Consider the following 20,000-nt stretch of genomic DNA (forward strand, 5'->3'; position numbering starts at 1 on the left):
ATATATATATATATATATATATATGTGTGTGTGTGTGTGTGTGTGTGTGTGTGTGTGTGTGTACATATATACATGGTTTAGTCGCTGGTTAGCATGGGACAACTGGTTTAATGCCAGGGTAACTAGACAATATTTGTTTATTGTACTTCTGGTTATAATTTCTTTAGATTTTTCCCTCTTTTTAACTTCCCTTATTCCTTTTCTCACAATCTGTATGACGTCACTCTCCTTTTCTGGCTCCACCTGAAGTGAATCACATTACTGGCACTAAATCATATTTGCCATCAGTTATTTGATATGTTTAGAAGTCAAAGCAAGCTTTTAGCCGATTCTTTCATCTCTCCTTCTTTGTTCAATGCTGTCCACAGACACATTCATCTCTTGTGTCTTTGATGTAAACGAAAAACATGACAGGTTCCTGTGCCATTCCCTGTAGGACTCCACTTGGTACTTTCCTTCGTTCTGAGGAAATATATTGAATTATTGTTTTTTATTTCCTTCCCTTCAAGGAAGCTTCATATTCATTTTGTAATTTGTTTCTCATTTCTTTCTGGAAGTTTAGATCTCACAACAACCTTTTGTGGAACACCTCGTAGAATGCTCCCTTTAGATCAAAGAATACACAGTCCATCCATCTGTTTCTTTCTTCAATAGTATCCGTGATTCTCATAATCACTCAGGAATGTGATGCATATTTTTTCTGCTTTGATCAACTCGCATTTGAGTGACTGCACAATTTTTATGCAGTCAATACTTTAGGGGGAACTTTGAAATACCACAACAGGTCAGAGTCGCATAGCATTCTTTTATGACCAGAATATTAATCTCCATTGATTAGATGTCCCGATGTCTTGTTTACCTTCATGTATATGGGGGAACTACTGTAGGTCTGCCATTTTCAAACTTTTAATAAATTTACTTTTTCTTAGCAAGTTTTCAGATATCATTATGACTTGATGGTTTAGTGTCTCTACACTCCTTCAGCACCGATTCTGATATAGGGGGTCTTCGCCCTACGTCGTCCTCGACATGCGTTGTTTCGGCTTTACGACGGTACATAATTTCATTTGTCATTTTGGTGATTGTTTTCATTTCTATGTTTTTATTACAGTTTCATTTATGTCATTTTCTATACTATAATTATGTTCACCCCTTTATTTTCCAGTGGCCTAGTTGTGTTTCTTGATATACAAGTATGACTTTAAGGTGTTTTAGGCTATGGTAATTCCGACTTGCGTCGAAAATCGCCTTAAGTCGGTCCGTAGGAACGGACCTCTGACGTAACTCGAGGACCACCCATACTTTGTCCAACTACATAACTTTCTTCTTGTGTAATGTGTGTGTGTGTTTGTATGCATGTATATATGTATGTATGTGTATGTGTGTGTGTGTGTGTGTGTGTGTGTACGTGAACGTGCGTGCGTGCAGTCGCAAATGCCAGCGTGCGCGTGTGCTGAGACAAGTCTAGTGATAAATTCATTTCAGGAAAAAAAAGAAAACCTCACTAATGAACCAGTCATTCTAAGCTGCACTTTCATAATTCTGCTTACACGAATCCTAGATGTTTTCTATATTAAAAAAGTACTTTCCGCAGCACAAAGCATACAAAAAAAAAAGCACCAAATGATTGACTGTTCGAGGTCTAATGTGTTAACATTGAGCTAGGCCAAAGTGACTTCGTGAAGCCAATAAGCATTAAGCATCAATTTATACGTTTATATGCAATGAAGATGAAGATTTTTACATGAATAGAGACAGCAAAAGACAAGATTGCCAAAAAACAGACTTATAACTGGACACTAGAAGTACAATTATAGAAATATGAAACTGCAGAGTGTTTTTAAATCTGATTTGAGAATACATTAATTTAATCACTTAAGTTATGGAAATACATAAATCTAATATGTTTTATCATAAAAGAAACAAAGAAACACAAAAGGTGGAAAAAGGAAAGATGAAAAAGCTACACACGAATTCTTAAAAAGGAATGTAATTCATAAAAAAGGAATGGTAAAAATTCGAAAACTACATTACCAACGAGGGCTTTGTGATTAAAAACTGTAAAATTGATTTCAGCAGAACTCGTAACAAAGGTAAATGTAAAAAATACATATACAAATGAAAAAAAAAATCAGAGTAAAACAAATGGGTACATAAGGACAGGCTAAGTTTAGAAGTTTTCATAGTCTTTAGTGTACTCTTCCTCTAAATAGGTAAATCCATGGCAACCGTTCCCACATATGATAGAAGCACCGGTAAACTACAACCCGCAATATGGCATTACCTAATATGATCATTAACCTAACTTGTGCACTCTTTCTTAAAGAAGTACCCTTGAGGCCGTATGGGATTCAGGGCGCAATGCAAGACACTGGGACTCCGTGGCGTGAAGTGCCCACCCGTCAATCCCGATGGCGCGAGTTACAGATTTTGTTCCAAGACTAGACGAAATCATTTAATTAAAGGGTTGGACTCTGGTGGAACTGAAAGCTCCAATCAATATGTCCCCCACCTGCCCCACAGATTAATGAATTCGCCTGGTGTTAGGCCAGAAGAAAATCATCACACGGCTTTATTAGTTTGAAGGGGCCAAATAATACCAAGGGGGTATCTCCAAGCCTTTGATTTTAAGGTGGTTCTGGCTAACGTCGCATTCTATTATTGTTAACGCCTGACAAATTAATTTAGCTGAAGGCAAGGTAAGTAAGAAATGAGTTGTCTATGCGTAACTGCATTTTGAATGAAAACAAAAGAAAGAAAAACGAACAAACCAAAATGGGAATCCTGGTCAATTTTCACCTTGGTGAGCAAATTTGTGTCAGGAGCCTTTTGTTTTGAACATAGGATGGAGATACACAAAATTATTGTACCAACAGAATATAACAGGACAAAGGTAACATAAAACCAGATCCTACCACATATCTTGAAATAAACTTTTGTGTAATGAATCTTTTATTTAGTAGTGAAACAAGAATGGGGGCAAGACAAGCTACGAAGACAAATGCTGACAAGACTTTACGTTGCTTTTGGTATAAACAATACAGTGCGTAAGAACAGTGGTGCAAATACGAAGCATTGTGGCGATACACTCACAGGTCAGAATCATCATCTGTGGAGTCTCTGATGAGTCTGCGAGGAGGTTGACGTCTTGGTACTTGATACGCCGCTCTTCTGATTTCATCTGTGTCTAAGGAATTACTGCGTTGTGTACCTCCATAGGCAAAACCGTACGACCTTCGACGGAGAAGCTCAGGATCGACTCCAGAGACTTCCTCCTAAAACATAAAAGAAGAAGAATGTTAACTCATCTTCCAAATAGCTAAAAACTTAGCTAGTCATTTCTAATAAACAAATCTAATAGTATTGATAATAATACAAATACACAATGCCCCACAGTAATGATTCCTAGACAACAAAACAATATTTCTTCCTTGAGTGACCTAGGTCTCGCCAAGTAGACTTTGCCAGTTACTTGGGAGCCGAGTGTCTCCTGCAGGAGACCTGGGGCAATGGATTGATTGATTGATTGTACCAATGGACAAAGAAGGTAACATGTATGACTGTAGTATTTTTAGATAGTGAAGTTAATTGCGGTCTGTAAGGTGTATGGGAGGGTGTGAACCGCTTGGACATGGAGGGGTAGGAAACTAAAGAAGAGCAATGTGGGTTTACAAGAGGAAGGTGCGTAGATTACGTTTTGCAGACAGATATACGAGAAGCCCCTGACAAAGGATAAGGATGTATTTTTTTTATTTTTATTAGGAGAGAGTGTGTGACAGGAGTGAAAGAAAGGCGTTTAGGAGCTGGTTGCTAATGTGTGGCCCAATGTCTGTTTTAGGGTGTTGATTTTTTTTTTTTTTTTTAATGAATAGTAGAGCTTGTGTAAGAGCCGGGAATGGAGAGTGTGGTTGATTTGAGGAAAAGGTAGGGTTACAGCAGGGTTGTATAATGTCGCCATAATTGTTCACGGTCAATATGGGTGGAAAGGTGAGGGGAGCGGGAGGGTCAGTTGAGAGGGGCCGGAAATGGGAGGTGACAGAATGATGCAGTTCCAAATGACGCCCTTGTCTGCTTCGTATTCTTTTTCCATTTAGTAAATGTATAATGATTTTTATATCCATTACGCTTTCTTGATTTTAGAAGATTTTCACATTAATGCACGCCAGACATCTTCCCATCGTCCACGTGCAAGATCTTTATTCATTTATCAAAGTATGAACACGTGGTCCACACACCATCTCCCTTGTTGAAACCCATCCTGAATATGTATGTGTGCATGTTTATGCATAAGAATATGTACACATATGTGTACATATACATACAGTACTGACGGTGATTGCTTTACGTCCAGTTTACGTTCCAAAATGCATAAAAGTCGAAATGAAACAAAGAAAATTGGTCTTACCTTGCCACGCGGGGGAAGTGGGATTGCTGGGGCTGGCTGGGGGAACGAATACGCGAAACAAGGTTGGGTATTCAGCGGACAGGTTCCTCAGATACGAATCTAACAAGCAACTTATAAAGGGGGACGTAAAGCAAGGACCCTCCGTATCTATGTATTTGTTTAGCCTGTGTGTGGATGTGTGTGTGTGTGTGTGTGTGTGTGTGTGTGTGTGTGTGTGTGTGTGTGTGTGTGTGTGTGTGTGTGTGTGTGTGTGTGTGTGTGTGCGCGCGCGCGTGTGTGTGCGTGTGTGTGTATGTGTGTATGTGTGTGTGTGCGTGTGTACATGTGTGCACATAATTTTATGTATATACACACACATACTGTATAATACGTGGGCGAGGTGGCGTTGAAACTTTAAGGCTCAAGTATATAGTTTTATTCAGAACTAAACATTTCGAACTCTGGTTCTGAATAAAACTCTATACTCTAGAGCCTGTTTTCATTGCCACCTCGCCTATATATTGTCAGTCTTTGCGTACACACACACACACACACACACACACACACACACACACACACACACACACACACACACACACACACACACAAACACACACATATATATATATATATATATATATATATATATATATATATATATATATACATATATATACATATATTATGTAGCTTTCCATTAAGGGAACCACACCGTGGACCTCAACATTTCTAGTCCTCGACTGAATTACTTCGGTAACGACGATGATAGGAAGTGTCGCAGCAGTTAATCCCTTCAGGAAGTTTCAGGTTAATCACCACGACACTACTTTCGTAGCATCGTCGAGGACTGGAAATATTGTGGTCCCCAGTTCGACACTCTTATGGGAAAGGAATTTAAATTGTCGAAAAGCGAGGGTATATGTATATATGTATGTGCATGTTTATATATACATAAATGTATATATACAATACGTTTGTGTGTATATGAGTGTAGAAACACACACGCACACACACATACACACACACACACACACACATTACCCATAGATCGGTCATACGAGCTCTGGGCTCTCTTTGGGAGGGAAGTAGCTGTCGATCACGAGTCCATCACGTGATCCAAAGACCAAAGTGAATCACACACACACACACACACACAAAAGCGACAGTCTCTCTCACTTCCTCTTCTCTTCCGTTTTGTTTCTTTTTCCTATCCATCTTCCTCTTTTTCTTTCTAATATGTTATCCACTCACCAGTCATGCACATATTCCTCTATCATTTCTTCCTTTTCAAAATCTCTACTTTTTTCCCCACCATACTTGATACTATTTTGACGAATTTGGTCTCATCTATCACTTTCACGTGTCGATACCAGCTACAAAGGATTTTGGTTTATCTTTTCTTCTTTTGCATGTTCCCTATTTTAATTTTATTTTACTTGTTCGAAATTTTGTGTAGACTACTGATAACACATACACACCTCAAATAGTCCATCATTACTGAGGATAATTTCTTTCACAGAACTGATCCCAGCGTCCACAACAATTTACTTTCGTACACAAATGTGGTGTGCATTATAGTCTAAGAGTGTGTATACATGTATGTACATCCGTATGTATACATAGACATGCACAAGCACACATTTTGATGTCTGAATTTTGAACCCCACCTCAGCTGATACAAAAAAAAAAAAAAAAAAAAAAAAGGCATTACTGGGAAACCATGTTAAACTTACGTCTCGGAGATTGAATGTGATTTCCAGGTTGGTGGAGAAGGCTTCGCTGAACTCTGGGTATAACGCAAGGACGTCTATAATTTCATCTCTTTGGATTTTGTGTATATCACAATACGTTAACGCTCTCACATTACAAGAAGACTTCCCGACCGTTGGGTAGATGCATGGATTTTCGCCAAAAATATCATCTTTGCCTGAAATGTCCAAGATGCGTTCCTCAGTTAGCGAAGTATGTTGTGAGCATATATTAGTGCATACCTATACATAATACCTGTAGTAGTAACATTAATGTAGTAATACAGTAAAGTAATTGTAGTAATAACAAAATAGCATTTGCAGTAAAATGATAGTAGTATCAATAGGGACAGAAGCAGTAGTAATAGTACAGTAGTAGCGCAAATATAGTAGTAATAGTAAAGTAAAAGTAATGAGCATTAGCAACGTAGTAGTAGTAGGGAAGCAGTTGCCCTGTTTCAGCTCATGTAAACATATTGATGGAAAGTAGTTAGAGTTTGGAGAGACAGAAATATATATATATGTGTATATATATATATATATGTATATATACATGTATATATATATATATATATATATATATATATATATATATATATATATATTTGTGTGTGTGTGTGTGTGTGTGTCTTTAGAGAGAGAGAGAGAGAGAGAGAGAGAGAGAGAGAGAGAGAGAGAGAGAGAGAGAGAGAGAGAGGTTTTGGTCCCGGACCAGAAACTCAAATGGCAACCCCTCAGGGTTGCACCTCCAGATGAGAGAAATGGTGCCAATGGAATTTGAAAACAAATAATAGGGAGACGATTGTTTCCGATGTCCATCTCCCAAGATCACATCAGGTACTCAATGTTGGCGCCATCAAGATGAGAAAAATGTAGGTAATTCACGAATGTCGTAAAAAAAAAAAAATAATAAAAAATAATAATAATAATATATATATGTTACAGTAAGAACACGTACCTAGGGATTACGCGTAATCCCTGAATGTTTATTCAGTGAATACGCGTAATCCCCGCTTCACTAACCTAACCTAACCTAACCTGACCTAACCGAACCTAACCGAACCTAACCGAACCTAACCGAACCTAACCTAACCTAACCTAACCTAACCTAAGGTTAGGTTAGGTTAGGTTAGGTTAGGTTAGTGAAACGGGGATTACGCGTATTCACTGAATAAACGGTTAGTGAAACGGAGATTACGCGTATTCACTGAATAAACATTCAGGGATTACGCGTAATCCCTAGGTACGTGTTCTTACTGTAACATATATATATATATATATGTATGTGTGTGTGTGTGTGTGTATTACCGTATTTGCCGGCGTATAAGACGCATCTCCACATAGAACCCATACCTACCTTTGTGGAATATAGTGTTTCATCATTGCTTTATTTGAATTTATTGAAAAATGTGAGCGAACGCGTTTCGATTACAAAACGTGTAAGTTGGCGTATAAGCCGGCGTATAAGACGCACCTCCACATAGAACACATCCCTACATTTTGGAAAATTACGTATTTATTTAGATTTCCTTAAAGAATAAAAAAGGCGAGACATTTGTCTTAATTTGTTTGATAAATTAAAACTCTTACACGTGTTATTGTCGTTAACACGATATTATTGTTATTCAGTAGACTACACCTCAATACCCCTGATCCTCTAGGCCACATCACCGGTTGCTCTGCATTCTGTGTCATCTCATTCGATAATATGGCAGCAATAGTAACATGATGATTTTTGTGCTTCTCTTTTACTGTGAAAAGCCTCGTCTTATACGCCGGCAAATAGGACAAATTTCTAATTTTAATAATAGGGTGAAGTAAATGCATCAGTATTCTTCAACTTACCTAAAATAGCCATAACTACGTCATCTTTTAGGATCTCAATGGAACCTCTAGCTATGAAATACATTGCAGTAAGGACATCGCCTTTGTGGACTAAGGTATCTCCTGGCGGCGCATGTGTAGTCTTGAATCTCATACTCAAGGCTCTGCAAGAAAAATTGGAAGAGAAAAGTTATATGAGGGAAAAAAAGAAAAGAAAAGGTAATCATTCGTATGAATTAGCAATAGTAGTAGTTTCAGGGCAGTGATTGAGGTTATAAAGGTTTATGGTTATAGACATTGCAACCCGTTGTGAAATGCCTAATGGGTGTCACTTTGTAGTCACATTGACGGAAAATCCACATTAGACATTCAATTCTCGAGAAAGAGGAAAAACATTAAGTTTTTTATTTATCTATTTTTTTTTCTCTCTCTACCAGAAACAAAGAGGGAATTGAATATTCTAAAACTCTGTCAAGGGATTCGAACCCTGACCTGTGCGTGCATAATCACGAAGTCAGGGTTCGAATCCCTTGGCAGAGCTTCTAAAATGTTCAATCTGTCTTAAACATACACAAAGAGGGAATTGTAGCTTGAATTAGGTCATTGGCTTCACTTACCTTAAGCAACCAGGTGCCGCGCCCTCAAAGGCTAAGCAGGTTTCAACCAGATTCCGGTTGAGATGGAGGCAAATATCTGCCTGCAGACATTCTGGGAACATTTTAAGAACTGATCCCATGTCCATACCATTAGTATACGACCACGCATGCTGTAAGAACACACACATGTTCAGCGGGAAGAGCATAGATTAGTCAAAATTGTATATTTTTTATATCATCGTCGATAACACGCGCTTATGTCGATGGGAACAATGATGAGCTATCTTTAAAATTCGCAACTATACTCTGTTGTGATTACCATTACAGAGCATGAATGAATTGGATTCCGTAAGACAAAAGATTATTGCCATATGCTTGAGAGAAATTTCCTCCCCCGTTTTTCAATGGGACAAAGGATGTTGTAAACATAAGATGCATTTTTGCTAGGAAGTTGTATTTTATGGCTATGATATTTGTATTCTAGTGTGCACTATTACGCATTTCAAATTGAACCATACCCATGCATGTCCATGAGGAATTCTGTATATTTATGCAAATGTTTGTCCTGACTGGACTTGACAACCCATTCAAGAGAAAAGACAACTTTGTGTTTATATTTTGATACATTATGACTCATGAAATATCACATATTCTGTCGTCCCATTGTTTTGTGATCATGGGGTCTTGTAATAGTGTGGTTGTTTTCCGCCGTTAGGTTAGCTTACGCTCTGACGTTTCTCAGTGACCGTTCGGCCAGATGGTCTAGGGAACGACAGCAACAACAACGCTCTCTGGTTAACAACTATAATGTCGAATTCAGAGAATACCGTCAATACAATGTCTTCTTGCGTATGTACAATGAACATATTTAATTCACTTCTGGATATTAAATGCTTAACAGATTTTCAACTCAAAAGGCGGTTATTAGTTTATGTTTTGATTGGGAACGCATTTTGAGATTCGCCTGTCAGACCTTTGGTATTGTGGAAAATTTTGTAACGAGTTTAACTCGTAAAATATTTATAATCTTCTTTTAAAATATTAGCAGTTATAATGTTACCCAACTGGTGTAAATATTGTAAAAATAAAATTCATAATAGCCTCAAACGTATATAACAGGTAATAAACTGTCATGATACTTTATCGTCATAAGCTCCCCCCTCACGGAGGACTTCGTAACGTGGAATTTGATAGACCATACCCCAGGTTCAACTTCACCGGCGGCTGGATTCGAACCGCCACACTTCGACCTATGTCGCATGTAACGACGCCCTAACCTGCTCAGCCAGCGATATTCCGTTAGTGGCTGTTGGAGCTAGAAATATATCCGGTGTTTTGCAATCTATTTATTCCGTAATGTACCTAAATGATGATTTGGTCATTGAAGTAACATGAATTTACTACAATTTGAATATATTTATAACACGAACATCCCAGTGATTTCGTAGCCCTGCATATATAATACTTTTTGCTAAGGAGAGTAAATATTTCCAAGCATATGGCAATTACCTCTAACGTTCTAAGTCGACAACTACATTCAGTATATTGAAACGCATAGATGCACGCGCTAAATTGAAGAAAGAAAAGGATGACAAGATGTCTTTTTTAAGATTATAGACCTGCTACAGTCATTTGCACTTTGTTGTCATCCTGACCGTAGATTTCACAGGTTTGTGGAACAAGATCAAATGGAATGAAACCAAATTTCACTGTCACTGAAACTCACCTGGAAATATTCCTCAAGGCGTTGCCGTAAAGGATTAGGAATTTGATGGAACCTGATAAAATCTTTCACACGCATAAGCTGCGTGTGATACCTCGCCGTTCCCGCGTACAATCGCTGGATGATGGCCGAAACGTTGCCAAATATACTGGCATACATTAGAGCTGAGGAAAGAAGGACCTGTCACTGTGAGCCAACATGGATGGATGGCGACGTTTTTTTTTATTTTGTTTGGCAGCTTCTGACACTTCTAGAACTTAAGTGAAAGTAATCCTGAAATACCGCAAAGGTTGGTTGTGGTGCAAATAAGATTTGTTAGAGTACAGTGAGCCCTCTCCAATGATTGATTCGATAGCCTGCGATATATAAACGTGACCAAAATATCCTCTTTCTGAACAAATGTAACAAAAGCATAGATTCTCGAATCCCTTGCTAAAAATCAGTTACTGTGTAGTTTCAATGGGGCAGCGCTAAAAAATGGAAGTTTATTCATAGTTTGAATTCTTTTGTCATCTAAACTGAACATTCGACAATTAAAATTTTCCTACTTTTGCTTTACTTAAATTTTATTTCAGTTAACAGCGTCAAGGTTATACCTCTGTTAGGTCAAGCCTTCTAGTAAATGTCTTACTTTGGTAAGTTGCCAAGTAGGCGTTTAACAGTACTGTATCTCTAGACATAACACCTCATAACGAATTACAATACTAGTACTATATAAGTAGACCACTCTGTTCATAAAAAACGCGTGTCGAACTTGTTTGAGTTACCTAATAAAACTGAAATATACCCAACAATCCACAAGTTTCAAAGAATACGAAAAAGTAAATTAGTTCGTTCCATATCCAAAAAAGAAAATGGATAAGTGCCATGTCTCCACAGAAGAAAAATATCCCTTAGTTGAGCACGGATCTGTAGGAGGTCAGACTATAGCAAGGATATCAAGGGACATTTCAGGACTAAGGAAGGAAAGCAGGAAGTAAGGAATAAAAAAGGAAGAAAGGAAAATAGAGTGGAAGAGAGATTTTAATGTTCAAAGTAGTGGAACAATTAAGCGGTGATAACACACCCAAATCATTGTTTTGAAGACTGACAATGCAAGGTGTAAAAGACACGGAGAGAAGTCCAAGAGGTATCGAGAAACATTGTAAGATTGATGAGCTCATTTTGCTTGTTTAATAGAGACGAAACAGGTCTCCACTAGTAGAACTTCTCCATTCATATAATCCTCTTTAAACCTAAACTAAGACTTTCAGTTTCAAGGACTCCTTATCTTCCTACCAAGTATTCATACACATCAGTTCAGAGTGAGACCTATTTTAGTATGACGTATGCAAAACGTAAAGTACTCATTGACACACAAATATATGGCAGTTTGTTGTAAGAGACACTTACAGAACCAACAGACTTATCTAATATTGAAATATTAATGTTGAAATAAGAATATGAAGAAACTGGATTACCTAGTCAACCATTATCTCAAAGGAAATGTATTTTTGCTGCTGCAATCCTACACCATCAGTATCCTGTATCAAGAGCATGTCTATGAATTTCTTCTGAATGCTGAAGGTCAAAGAAAAATGCCCTTAAGAATTATTGCACGAAAGGATATGGTTTCAAACAGAACACTGAATTGTAACAAAATTGCTGTGACTAAACACAAGTAGAGAAGGTACTGGGGCACTTGTTCACAACTGCGATCAGAAATCCAGTCCAAAGTGTGAAGATATATCTATCCCCGGCATCCTGTCTTTCAAGACCTCTACCACATAGAAAACTTGTACTTTCACCTCTGTTGTCATCGAAGTGGTACATAAGAGGGATCTCGAGATAAACTTCAATTCCTTATTCACTTCACTCAAGTCTGATGCCAAGTCTATGGTTGGAGCAAAAATACTCAAGGTGCATTTTGTCTAAGTATGCTAATCCATCAGGCCTCATATTTCTAAGTAGTTTTCTAGTGAATACCTAACTTTGATAAATTGATACAGTACATTCGACAATATTTTGCTTCACATAACACCATGGAGTACTTAAATGTCCCAAAGTTAGTGAAGACAGAAGTAAGAGGAGATGGGATCTTTATGTGCCCCACAAAAGAAACGGACGTTGACAGCAGGGAAGCTGTTGAGTCTCTGAAGGTTACAGCTGTTGAGGAATATAATGTTAGTCTCATGTATGTAACAGGTGTTTATGTTTATTTTCTGTAAAGTGTTTATTCATTTATTTTTTGTCTGCAAGTTCAATTTTCGGGCGGGCTCGTGTATGTCTTTGAAATAACCGATCTTGACGCTTTACTATCCGTCTAAAATCAAAACAAGATAACAATACAATGTGTTTTAGCTGCGATTCGCTTTTGAGTTGTATTTAATCGAACCTCAACCATTGGTGGGGGATCACTGTAAAATAAAAGATAAAAAGAAACAAATAAATAGATGAATAAATAAATAAACAACTGAAACAGGAACACCCGCTGTAAATAATTTTGATGTGGATGTTTTTTTGCACATTTCCATTTAGGAAAAAATAGTCTATCTGGTCAAAATGAGTGAGAAAGCCACCTTTGAATTTATACAGAAAATTTTCTTAAAAGAAGCTTGAGAAGTTCCACTGGATATTTCAGTAAAAGGCGCATCTACTTAAGTGCTAAAAGGGGCATTTTTTGCATATAAAATATAAGCAAAACATTCTGGTATATGTATATAAGTATAAACATTTTAAATTCCATGACATGAACTTGAAAAAAGCAACTAAAGCGCTCACCCTGGATTTCAATGCCCTGTGAAGGGCCATGCATAAAAAAGTAAAGATAAAAGAAAAGTAAAAATGTTATGTCAAAAGAACTATCCATGCAAAACCACTATTACTATTCTACTCAAACAACTCTCAAAAATACACCAACAACAAGCAATAGCAAGCCATAAAAATGGGTCAAACAACCAGTTTGTCGTACTCCTGATAGGACACAAAGCTGATTAAAAAAAAAATCACTGTTCCTCACTTGTAGCGTTGTGGAGGGTTAAATAGGATCCCTCCTGAAGGCGTATAGCATATAGGGTGAAAGAAAAGACGATGGAGAAATGGGGAAGAGGTATGAGGTTTTCAATCTAGTTGAAGCTAAAGCATAAAGCATTTAGGCCGGTACAAATGCAGCATCATGTAGTTTGGTTATTCCAAGATGGTGTTTATACTAATTTAGATGATTATGGTATTGATCTAAAGTACATGTAACTAGTTCCTGTTACTGTATGTTTTAAGTGTTGATATGTGTATCTAAATGTGTGTGTGTATAAGTAGTTGTGTAATTTTGTGTGTATTCTTGTGTGTATTTGATAAGTGTTTTTGTATATATGTGTCTGAATGTGTTTGTATTTACCTAGTTGTATTTTACGGGAAGGGGAGCTATGCTCGTGTGGTCCCGTCTTCATATCTAATTTTATCTAAACTGTTTTTAGATTCATGTATTGTTTTTATTTGCATGTTTGTGTCCCTGTTTTTGTGTATGTGCTTGTGTTCTTGTGTGATGTCCGTTTTTGTGTATTCGTGTTTGTGTTCTTTTGTGTGTACTACTGCATGTGCGTTAGTGTGTACCTTTGTGTTTGTGTGTATGATTCTGTATTTGCGTGTGTGTTTGTGTGTGTGTAACATTTTACACGTGTTTGCGTTCTGCTTCTGTCAGTGTGTGTGTGTGTGTGTGTGTGTGCATGTGTGTACGTTTCGTGTGCGCGATCTTTACTTAGGAGGGGGTGTTGGGGGGTCAGAAACCCACAAGAACCTCAGACTCACATCCAAGGAGCATAACAATTATAGTGAAGACCTTCTCGCAGTCTGTATTGGGGGACACATTGCCAAAGCCCACGCTCGTTATGGTGCTGAAGGTGAAGTACATGGCTGTTATGTATTTCTCCTGCGTGGGTAGAACGGAAGGAGAATTTGTGAATTTTGTAAAATGTGATGTGATTGCTTCATTTATTTACCAATAAACAGTCCCCCACAAATAAACACACTTCTAAAAGGAAGTGGTCAAAATAGGTCTGATGCCCAAAAAGCGTCTTGACCTATTGGCCTCTTTGGGGGGGTCAAGTGTGTTCATAGAAAACGGACATTCAAGAATGTCGCGCTAAAAGTCGGGTAGTTATGTAGTGCTGTTGTGAAAGGGCTCCAATTTATGATCTTGTTCTTCGCAGTTTTTTGAGGAGCCTACGGGGTTCCTGTAGGTCATTGGTGGTGACAAAACAAACAAATGGACAAACAAAGAAAAGAAAAAAAAAAGAAAAAAATCAGGTATTAATTCTTTTTATGATCATGAAATTTGGATGTAAGGCATCGTGGACAATCCAAATCGCTGAGGAGGATGTGGTAGGCGATGGCAGTAGGACAACGGGCAAAGGAAAGAAAAAAAAAATAGATAAAAATAAAAATAAATAGGTGGATAAGACAAATGACAGGGCAAAAAAAAAAAGTAAAATTTTGGATAACTTAATAAAGAAATCAAGGGTATGTGAATGTGGTCAGTATATGAAGAAAAATATGGATGTGCGTGCAGCAAGGAGGAGAGCAGCGGATACACAGGCGCATGGAATAATAGGTCTATATTGGTATAAACTATCTTATATATTATATAGAGACTAATTACTAGAGCTGGGCTAGGCTCGTGCACGTGTTCAAAAGAGTTCTTCATTGTGCATTTATCTGTACAGCTGAACACACACACGTGCACTCGCATACACACACGCACATGTAGGCACCAACAAACAGGTAAGCACACAAACATATATGCACATAAGCACAAACGCACGCACATATCCTCGCACACACACATGTATACGAACATAAATACATACACGTATAAATGCGCACACGAACACACACCTACTAACACGAACATATACACATGTGTATGCACACAAAACGAATGCATGTAATCACGTACACATACGTACACATGCTCAACATGCACAAACAGGAGTGGGCGCACATATTTATACACGTATACAAACACGCACACATTCTCATACATACACAATATGCGCACACATATACACACACGATACACACGCTCATGTACGGGTACTAACATGCACACACATGCACACACACACACACATAAAGAAACACACTGTGCACATGTGTGTGTTTCAGAGTGGGCATAGGTCTGAAGGAGTTTGCTAGCATATTTGTTTGAGTCTTTACTCTATCCTCGATGATTTTACAAAAACCGAGTTTTATACAGGTCTGTTGGGTCAGAAACCCACAAGAACCTCAGACTCACATCCAAGGAGCATAACAATAATTGTGAAGACCTTCTCGCAGTCTGTATTGGGGGACACATTGCCAAAGCCCACGTTGGTTATGGTGCTGAAGGTGAAGTACATGGCTGTTATGTATTTCTCCTGTGTGGGTAGAATGGAAGGATTGTGGTGGTCAAATTGTTAAAAAAAAAGAAAAAAAAAAGGCTGAAAATTTTTGAATAACTGAATAAAACATCAATCAATCCTTTGCTACAGAAGACCCGCGGCCTTCGGGTAACCGGCAACAGCCTCAGAGTGGGACCACGAATCACTCAGGGAAGATATATTGTGTTGTTGTCTAGGAATTGTTTGGGCAATGTAGTTGTGTTCTGTGCCTTCTGTATAATGGTTATATCTAGGGGTATTTGAATCTATGGCCAGGCCTATTCTGTGTTAGCACTGCTTTAATGCTGGATGGTGACCTGAGTGTATGCATACCAATGTGGTTTTTATCCAGTGTTGAGGGATTTTTCTGTGGGGTTTATGTGTTTTTTACTATAATGTTTTCTGTGTTATAATTGTTTAAGGAGTATTCTGCTTGTGTGATTTTTTTTTGCTTTCTTTTAGTGGTGCTTGTAAAATGTAGTGTAAAGGGTGAGTGGTGTTTAGGGTACTGTCACAAAATTGTGTTCTAGTCATTTTCATACTGTGTTCTATGGGCAGGATTTTGGTTTTTTGTATGCAGGTCCCCAACTGGAGCGGTTTTGGTAAATCCTGTTATCATTCTCTGTCCTCCATTCTGTAAAGTTTGTAAACTACTTGTGATCATCTTGCTGATTTTTGGGAACCATGCTGTGGGGGCATAGTCGAGGGAGGATCTTAGGAGTCATTTGTAGATGGTTACTATTTTTTTTTTGTCCAAAGTAGTTTGATGTTTTGTTGATTTTTGCGGTCAGAGCTTTGATATGTGGGCTAAAAGTTATATGAGTATCAAATGTGAGGCCTATAATTTCAAGGTTGTTTTTCAGAGGAAGGATTTAGCCACTTAATCTTACTTTTGGTTGTTTTTTCTTATTCATGTTTGCCTGGCATAAGCAATGCCACTATAGTTTTCTAGGGTGAAGCTTCTATTCCGTTATTTTGAAGCAGCTGTTTCATTTTGTTCAAGTAGGCCTGGGTGTTTTTTCTGCTATTTTATATTTACTCACTTGGGTTATCACTGTCAGGTCATTTGCATAGAATATTGGTGTTTAGTTCTGCTTCTGGAGTTGGAAGATCACTCATGAAGAGATTGTTTTGTAATGGAGAAAGTATTGCCCCCTAAGGGACTCCATTGTATAGCCTTATTGTTCCCGAGGTTTGGTTGTTTTTGGTTACTTTGCATTGTCTTTCTATTATGAAGTTGGTTAACCACTTCCTTTGTTATGAACGTCTGTCTCAATAATCTTTTTAGACAGTGAGTGTCTGGGGACTTTATCAAAAGCCTTGTTTATATCAATGGCTACAACAGTTGTTTTTTTCTGGTGTTTTTATTGAATCATTCCAACACTTGTGTGATGTTTGTGAGCAGTGTGCTGATACAGTGGCCTTCCTTGAATCCATGTTGGTCGTGAGGGGCAGGTAGCTCTGATATGATTCTTGCTGCAATCGACCTTTCCATTGTCTTAGATAGTGTGGTCTGTATGATGCAGGTTTTTCAGGGGTGGTTTGGTTTCAAGATAACAAAGAAATTAAATCTTTTCCAGGTATTTAGGGTTTTGTTGTATAACAAGTAGTTGAAAATGTTAAGGCTCTTATGGCTGTTTGGCCAAGGTATTTGAAGTGGATCTTTGAGATATATTTGGGCCTTCAGTTTTTGGGATTTTTTATTTCTTTACATCTCCTTCTATATCTGTGCTAGTGAATGAGGGAGTGGTTTTGGTGTCTGGTTTGATTTTTAATATTTCTTTAATTTTCCTATTTTCTGGTGTTGTGGGCTTGAAGTTTATTTGGAAAAATGCTTGCTAATGTCACATTGCTGTTTTCTTGATGGTATTCCCTGAGTTGCACCAACTGTTTCATCAATCTTTTTTTTCTTATTCTTCTCTTTTTTACATGCCTTCTGGATGGTGGTTACTATTTTGTTTACTGTTTTATCCAGGGGTGGGTTTATTTCAAAGTCTTCTAGTTCCTTCTCTATATCTTTGAGTATTCTTGCCACTTTGCTTTTTGGTTGTTTATAGATGTTCTCTTGAACGTGGGTTTTATTTTTTCTTCCAATTCTATGGTCACCTTTATTGGGAAGTGATTACTTTGTGTTTGTACGGAGGATGAATACACTGTTGTGTCAGTTGAGGTTGGTTGTTGTTTTGGAGAGGTTTGATAAAACAAACAAATAAATAAAATGAATAAATGAAATTCTGAGTCCAAGCAAAAGCACAGGATTTGGGGAACACGCATAGGAGATGATATAAAGTGCCTTTTAGTGCCGGGTGCTTACACATACACTCGACTCATCACAGAAGTCAAGCTCTATCTGTTCTCTTCTTGTGGAAAAGCAAAGCAGGTTTTGTTTTTCCTCCAAACTGGACGTACTTTTAATTTCACATGACCCAGAAAAAAAAGAAATGAAAGAAAAAAAAAGGGGGGGAAGAGGAAAAAATATTATATATTTCCTTTTATTCCAGTTGAAGGCTGGAGCAGAAAAAAAAAAATGGTTAGCTGTACCGTGTCTTGTTTAGTCACCACTATTTTAGCTGTCAGCATTTTGGCATTGCGTACTCTGTGTATGACGGAAAGCGCCAAGCAGGCACAAGCCGAGCTGAAAAAAATCTGCAAATCCTGTGTCTACGAGGTCCTGCAAGATCAGGTGCGAGAGGGGAAAAAAAAGTGTTGATGGATGAAAGGATGGATGGAAATTGCTTCAAGTGTTGTTAGAGTAAGGAAAGATGGATAAAATTGACAAATTTCATGTTAAGGAGCGTTGCAAGTCCTCCAGGCAGCGTTGGAACAGGACGGAGAAAAAAAAGGGGGAAAAATTATAAAAAACAAAAAAAAACGGTACTTTTGATAAAACTTAATAAAAATAAAGTACAAAATTAAGAGCAAAAACAAATTAAGAAATCACACAAAAATATCCAACTTAATATCAGTGTTTAGGTGTCATCAAAAACACTAACAAATCATATATCAACATTTACAATAACTATTGAAGAAAACAAATATGTAGTGTGTGTAAAATATGCAATTAAAAAGCACCTATCTCATTATTATTATGGAAGAAAAAACCTCCCCCCCCAAAAAAAAAAAAAAAAATCAACCTACTGTATCTCATTTTTTTAAGTTGCTATTCATACACATTTAGAGGTAGATACATTTCTATTCAATTTGCCCATTCAAAATATGATCCCCAACACGCATCTAGTTTACCTTCTGCTAATTTTATCTTTTACTAATGTGTTGCCTTTTTTATATATTGTTTCCTATCTACCACTATTCTATTACATATATACTTCTGAAACTATTTCTCACTGTCAATCACTATCCTCTTCTAATCTAAACATTGTGAGCATTTACACAATTTTTTTACAATTTGCAACAGTTTCTTAATTTTCTCTTCATGTTATTTTGAGAAGTTAGGTAACATTATCACTCTATTTCTTTACATATCAAATGCTTCTTCCCACTTTTAAGGAAAGTAGTGTGCCAAGGCATCCACCCACACCTCACCCATCTCACTCCTATCTATCACCCTTCTGTTATCTCCACATCTTAGCTGTTTGTGGATGATCATCATTAACAGTTAATATAATTTTTGAACGAACGCCTATGAACAAAGTGAACTTTTTACTCGCTGAAATCTAAAATACTGTTTATTCATCTTTTCTAAAATTGCCTCTTGTCTTACTATCGCCCTAGACACGTCTTCTTTTCGTCTTCTATACATCTCGTACCTTGAATCTATACTTCTTAACTTAATTTTCCTTTCCCTCCCTTTTCTAGTTTGCATTTCTAAATAATCCCTATCGCTTGCATTCCTCGTTGCCTTTTAAGATCCTTTTTGGCTACCGTTAGATGCTTTTATTCTTCTGATTGACACTTTCATTACTCAAAGCTTCATAAAATTCTAAGCTGAATTCTGCTTAGCAAATAGTTACGACATCGAGTCACCAGCCACTTATTATTTTCCTTTTCCTTTTTAGAATTCAGCAAATAGTTGAATGTTGTCCTTACTCTCCTTATCTTAACGTATTAATTGTTAATAGTTAACTTGACTACACTCTGAACCCAACCTAGTAACATAAAAGGAAATAAACTCGTCCATTTTTCAACATAGATGTATATGATCATAAAGCAAATATGGGAAAAATAAGTGCATGGAAAACACAAAAGAAATAAAACAAATTGAAAGACAGGAGGAGGAGGAGGTAGTAATTTTGTAAGGATAAGAAAAAAAAGAAAAGAAAAAGCAACTATGAAAAAAAAACATATAGGTCTCGAAGAAAGAAAACTAAAAAT

General features: G+C 37.4%; 1 protein-coding gene across 1 annotated transcript in view; it reads right to left on the minus strand.

Moving 5' to 3' along the window:
• LOC143027138 (uncharacterized) overlaps positions 1-20,000 on the minus strand; it is a 426,550-nt gene that overhangs the window by 102,196 nt on the left and 304,354 nt on the right. The window contains exons 8-13 of the mRNA XM_076188192.1: positions 10,279-10,439; positions 8,574-8,722; positions 7,978-8,120; positions 6,118-6,311; positions 4,406-4,441; positions 3,094-3,275 (exon numbers count right to left, since the gene is read on the minus strand). Of these exons, the coding sequence (XP_076044307.1) occupies positions 3,094-3,275; positions 4,406-4,441; positions 6,118-6,311; positions 7,978-8,120; positions 8,574-8,722; positions 10,279-10,439 (865 nt within the window). The remainder of the gene's footprint in view (positions 1-3,093; positions 3,276-4,405; positions 4,442-6,117; positions 6,312-7,977; positions 8,121-8,573; positions 8,723-10,278; positions 10,440-20,000) is intronic.

The sequence above is a fragment of the Oratosquilla oratoria genome, chromosome 7, assembly GCF_046742065.1.
Source record: "Oratosquilla oratoria isolate Oo_2021 chromosome 7, ASM4674206v1, whole genome shotgun sequence".
Classification (NCBI taxonomy): domain Eukaryota; kingdom Metazoa; phylum Arthropoda; class Malacostraca; order Stomatopoda; family Squillidae; genus Oratosquilla; species Oratosquilla oratoria.